Source organism: Antedon mediterranea, chromosome 3 (assembly GCF_964355755.1).
Source record: "Antedon mediterranea chromosome 3, ecAntMedi1.1, whole genome shotgun sequence".
Lineage (NCBI taxonomy): Eukaryota > Metazoa > Echinodermata > Crinoidea > Comatulida > Antedonidae > Antedon > Antedon mediterranea.
Window position 1 is genome coordinate 26,935,964 of NC_092672.1, and position 6,439 is coordinate 26,942,402.

A 6,439-nucleotide genomic window follows, 5' to 3' on the forward strand; every position below is an offset into this window, starting at 1 on the left:
AATAACGCAGACGTACCAGAGCTCAAACAGGATGGTTGAGAATGCCAACAAGCAAATGGCAGCTGATGAGATTTGATGAGACAATTTTAACCTACTGTCATGTTTTTTCCAAACAATACACTTCAGTTTACTAGAGTCAGATCATGAAGGAAAACTAGCTGTGTCAGACAAGGAAAGGAAGCTAGTGAATACAAAACAATCCAGAACAAAATAATTATTTTGTTCTGGAACCAAAGTTGGAAAGTTATTCTCAGTGTCTGCAGATACATGTAGTTCCCGAGTTCAAATAGCTATTCTTTTCTTGGAACATCTGGTGGACCTTTAATTAAGCCAAAGTAACATATTTTAGATCCACAGATGGATTCAAGACATATTCTTGGAATGAGATTCAGAGCAGGGAAGGTGGGATAAATTAAATGGATCACCACATTGATGTAGGGACAGTATGGGCAATCAGCATATCCAACGGGCTCTCGGCCATTTGATGGGTAATTGAAATTGAGAGAGAGTGGAACCTAGACCCACACATTCAAAGAGAACTGGATTGTAAGCTACAGTAACTACAATAGTTACTGGAAGAATTGGAACCTGGATGTGAGGAACAGTGTGTTGTATCGCTGGTGGAAATTTGACAATGGAAAAGAGATAAAACATGGTGAGCGACTTGTGCTCCCAGAAGAATTTAAAAATATGGCTCTCAAAGAGCTCTATTTAGTGAAGACGAGTGGATGTGGATGGCATCAACAATTTTGACATGAGTATGTAGGGCAGTTTTTTTGCTCAATGGAAGACACAGTCAAGAAATGAAGCATCTTCAACAACGACCCATATGGAACCCATAGGGAACCCATAGGGAACCCAGATGGAAAGGGTCGATGTGAACATTTTGGATGAGATGTTTTGTAGACAATTAAGTGGTTCTGGGTTCCTTAACTCCATATCGATCAAAGGAGTTATCTCATTTAGTCCTCAGATGGATGGATGACCAAGAGATTCAACCACACTTTGGTTAACATAGTGATATGCTCCACTTTAACTAGAAATACTGGCCATACGCCAATATACACTTCACATACCTTGGGATAGAAGTCTCCCTTCCGGATTCGACGATGCCAACTATTTGGATGGAAGATGTAGAAGCATAATGGCGACGAGATAGCCCACTTGGACATTTACAGTGGGAAAGAAAAGGACCTGTTTGCTCAGAAAGAAGGAAAGTGTCAAATAGTAGGACAAAGAGAAAATTCCCAAGAAGCAATTTGTGTAGTAATAATTACTAATTGGGATAAACTAATTGAAAGTGTTTGTTGTGTTATGTGCAACTAAAAGTGAGAGTATGGTTTAGCCACAGACTTTAACTATATAAGTGACAAACTCGACCAGAAAACAATTTTTTACCAATTTTTTTCAGTAGCTAATTTAAAAACGTGAACTCATCAAAGTCAAACAAACAATTAAACTTCTTATTTATGATTTATATGCTATATAATATATTATTAAAATCTTCATTTTTTTTTTTTCTAAACAGAAATATTACAATACAATGGTCATCAAATATGCAAAGTAGATATCTTTGGAATAGTTGTAAAAGTGACAGAAAAACACAAGTTTTTTATTTATGGGGGTAAGAGTTTAAAATTCAAATTTATTTATCATAAAGATTTACACTAGAATAAGTTTTCCACAGTATGCATGTTCAACCATTCATGTTGGAGTTGATAGTTGATGCTTCTTTTGCAGTTGATGATGGCACTGGAGTTATCAACTGTTGCTGCTGGAAACCAAATCCAGAACCACAACCATTCTTCCCAAAGGGTAAATTAATTAAATAAGTTTCAAAATTGTATTTTTGTTCTTAATCTTATTATGATTATGATTAAAACAGTTTTACCCTTTATGTTCAGGTGATGTTGAAAGTTTACCAATTGAGGAATTTCTAAACTTAACAATCTCTGACAGCTTAGTACAAATGATGTTACCATTAGATCTAGGAGATTCTATTCATGTCAGAGGTAGAGTTAAACGATACAGGGGTGACATTCAAGTGTCTGCTGATTTCTTTGGTATGGTTATTTTTTCAATTTAACAAATCATGTTTACACCTCTCTTGTATTGCCTGTTTCTCCAGAGAAAAATATATTGATAGAAATTTATTGTTTTCTACATGACAATATTCAGTTTTATACGTGTCTGCTGAGCTGCTCGATTTGTATGAGTCCTGAACATGCTATAACTCATTGCCTGACCTCTGATTGGTTGCTCACTTTTTTGCTTAACAAAAAGTAGAAACTGCTAGTTTTCCTTTTTTTTGTGAAAAAATTTGAAAGCTTTTAAAGGCCATTTTTGCGGGAAAAAAATTTCTATTGATCATACATTTCAATAATTATCGATCTATAGTTTCCCCTATGTTTCATAATTTTGGGATTTTATTTGTGTTACACGAGCTTGTTGAAAATAAGCACTTTCTTATCAGTGGGGGGGATAGTTCAAATTACACAGTAAAATCTCTATTCTTTTGTACACAAATTTTGTAAATAGAGAGGCATTTTAAAAAGCTATGAAAAATAAACAGTGTGGTAAAAAATGTTATCAGATGACTAAATATAGGTAATATAACTTGAATATTACATTTCTGGTATTTTTATTCAACTTCATATTTTTATTTTCATGATATAGCAAAAATTATCCACTGTATATCCACCATCTTTTTTCACCTTCTAGGGAGTCACCAGACATGTTATTACATTAGAAACTACCTAACTACTGAAAAAAAGTCTTTCTGGTTTTTATGGAAGAATTTTGCCAACCTTTGTATTTGACCATATTAAGGGAAATTCATGTTTTTTCGTCTTGATTTCTGTTACAAATATTTGATTTATGTACAATTAACCAAATATTATATTTAAAATTCATGCCTGTACCTGAGCTTTAAATCGACATGCATGAATTGCCTAGTTAAGACAGGCTACTAAATAACAACAGGAGGACAAAACTTTATTGTTGTCCAACAATTAATTTGAATTAATACAGAAAAGGTAGATGATCCTCGATGTGAAAGAGAAATTGCAAGAATGTTGGAACTTCCAAAGCTCTACCGTGATGTTTATGACAAACAATTCAATTGGAGGGAAGCGGAAAAAATGAAATTACAGGTACTGTCGCCTAATATTATAAGGAATATAATTAGAAGGATTTAGTTATACATTTGTAAATAAACAAGGCTTGACATTTTTTGACGGTAGGCTTTAATTTACATTTTATTCATTATTTAATCCATTTACCAATGACTTCTTATTTAGGCTTCAGTACCAGACAGTCTTATTGATGCTGTGGTCGATTTTCTTCAGAATAGCTCCACCAATAGTTTCTATATTGAGGAGTTAGGAACAGTGGGGCAGTTAGTGGATATTGCGACGAGTTTATGCAAGGTAACTTTATAATCAATGTATTTTTCTAGATCATCAAAATTGTCTTTAAAGCTTCTCTTTGAAGTGGTTCTTTGCTGGCAAGTCTCCACCAATTCATAATTCTGCGCAATTTAATTGGCATAGTTTCACCTTTCAAGAATGATGTGTTGTAGTTTATATTATAAATTGATATACTAATGTAAACAGATATTAAAGCTGATTGAATGCAACTTTGCAACTTCCAACCAAACATGATTTCTATCTTTAAGAACCCCACAGGTAATCCTATTATGGACGCTTCTACTTTATCCTCCAACCAAAGATGTACAACTAGATCTACTACTCGTAATCAATCTGTCATCACAACCAATCCTAATGATTGTTCTTCTAAGACTTCCCAATCAGTTCCCCACATTTTTTCAAATCAAAAGCCATCTGGTGAAAAAGACCAGAGTTCTGTCACATCATCCACTCATGCCATTCATAAACTGTTAAAGGAAGCAGTGCATCACCTAGAGCACAGAGGTCTTGTTTACAAGGCAGAATCTGAGAAAGATCTTTTCTATGTAAGTATTTTCTTAAATACCGTACTGACGCTGGTATAAGCCCACCCTCCTTGAACATGAAATCACGTCAAGTTTGGGGAGTGGGCTTATACCCGAGGATCCAAAAATGCAGATCGTCAAAAACAGCACATGTACTGTGTATTTTATCATGGACATCCCTCCTTTGAAACCACCACATGAGCGCCCTCACGATGTGTTGCAACGTGTATGTTGCCTATACACGAGGTGTAGAGTGTCGGAAAATTAAACTTTTAGTTTGTGTCATTTATCGTAGAATCTAATATTTTAAACGTCAATTGAACAAGAATTTATACAATGTTCGTTAGATAGAAATGTACCAAAGAAATTTAATAAGCTTGTTTTATGGCAGCCGATACCAAATAGGGGTTCTCCGTTTTGGCGACTTGTGATTCGAGCGTAGTGTGTGCAGCGATCTTCGCCAGCGATGGAGTGTAAACAAAACAGGACTGCTAGGCCTAATATGGCCTAGCTTATAATTAGCCTAGCTTGGTTATGATAAAAGGTAGGTGGATGCGGTGTATGGAAGTCCCAGATGGATCACAAAATTAATACTCGCCCTTACTAAATACAAAATATTGTTTTACTGCACCTACTGTAAATCTTCGAATTATGTGAAAGTCGGGAGTGGGCTTATACCCGAGTATGGGTTTATACCTGCGTCAGTGTGGTAAAACAATGAAATATTGAAATATGTCAGTCAGTGTGCTTTGATTATATTTCCTGGTGATTTGCGCTTTCGTGGTATGAAAAGTAACGTTTGGCATGTCTTCTCTACTTATAACAAAAATTTGATTACACTTTTATTTAAATGCAATGTCTTTCTAAAGTTGAATTTGACTGATTTTGTATTTCAGGTTGTACATGACCGCAAGTCCGTAGACGCAAAAGTTATAAAACTGTTGAAAGATTTGTGTTCAAAAACAAAGAGTAAGTTATAAAGAGTTATCTTATAACTCATAATTTACGGTTCTCATGTACTTGGTTAACTGAAGGCTTTGAAACTGCACAAATGAAATCATACAAGGTACACTTCTGTGTGCCTAATTACGAAAAATATCCTTGTATTATTGTGTGTGGGTATTCTGCAGACAGTGCATACCACATTCACAAAACGCTCATATTTTTGACAACTGGTTCAACGAAAATTTGTCAAGAAATAGTAATATCTAACGCAACTAAATTAGTAAATATTCTGTACCATAAAGCTTTAAAAAAAAGTAGGTTTCAGCTGAATGCATTGAGGGCTAATTATTAGTGGATATTATGCAGGTGATTGTTATTGCTATAATTTACAAGTTAACAATTATAAGTATTAAAATGATTTTTGGATCAAGGAATGTGATTTTTAGCAAACTTGGCAACTCTTCTTCAACTTTTAATCAATCTTCCTACTTTAAATATCTTTAACTACTGTAGTTAGACATGAGACTGACCAGGTGTCTGGTCTGAATTTTCCATTTTTTTTTCTTCTGATAATTTATAATTTTTGTTATTTGTGCAATTTTGCAACTCTGACTATAACCCCAGATATTGAATATGCTTGTTTGTAACTGAGAGTTTTTAAAGAAAGTTGACGTAAGTTTACAGCATGATATTGGCGTTACTGGTGGAAGTAAAATTTCAGTTCTCTTTTATAGCATGGTGGTTCTTTAATTCAATTGTATTTTAGATTTGAGAGGATGTCACTATCTTCAATTGTTAAAGAACCTTCAACAAAACAAAAGGTTTAGTAACGTCACAGAAAGCGCCCTCTTAGATGTTCTACAAAAACTGGAGAAGAACAGTGAAATAATTAGCACAACAAATGAACATTACATTCCATTCAGAATGTAATGATAAAAGAAAAAGGTTAGTAACTTCAAATAAAAAGGAAACAAATAATATCTTAATATTGCTGAAATGGAAATTTATTATTAAACTTTATAATTGAATAACCATTTCTTTAATTATTGCATTTAAAAGCTATAAACTAATTTAAAATTGTTTCTTAGCATATTATAATATGTATAAACTATGTACGATAATTAAAGATACATTTTGAATTAAATTCTAAAATGTAATGTTCTTACAAATTGCCATTATAAAAATTGCTATATTGTTATTTTTTATCCTAAGTAAAGGTATTTTCTTAAATTTTAATGATTTAGGCAATATTTTTTTTAACTTACCCTTACTTTACAATGTCAGTTAAGAAGAAATATTTGTTTTAATTATACTACAGTATATTCACAAGAAATAATGATAATTTACAAAAAAAATGATTATTTGGAAAATTTATCTAAATTACAAATTATTGTCAAAATCATGCAAATTTTGAATATATTATAGCTCCTCGGGATCGATGGTGACCTCCAATTTTTTAAATCTTCTATTGCAAGCAGATAAGGTGTAGATATGAATTCATGTAAAATTGTTATCTCTCCGATGTTTTTTACATCATCATAT

At 33.1% G+C, this 6,439-nt stretch overlaps 1 protein-coding gene across 1 annotated transcript; it reads left to right on the forward strand.

Annotated features, from left to right (window-relative positions):
- Positions 1–1,524: 1,524 nt before the first annotated feature.
- Positions 1,525–5,837, forward strand: LOC140044231 (CST complex subunit STN1-like; the record flags this gene model as incomplete). The annotated part of the gene is made up of 8 exons (XM_072088708.1): positions 1,525–1,624; positions 1,741–1,815; positions 1,905–2,063; positions 3,031–3,152; positions 3,300–3,428; positions 3,677–3,973; positions 4,849–4,921; positions 5,664–5,837. Coding segments are annotated over 8 exons (1,119 nt in total), but the record flags the coding sequence as incomplete, so codon positions are not given.
- Positions 5,838–6,439: the final 602 nt, after the last annotated feature.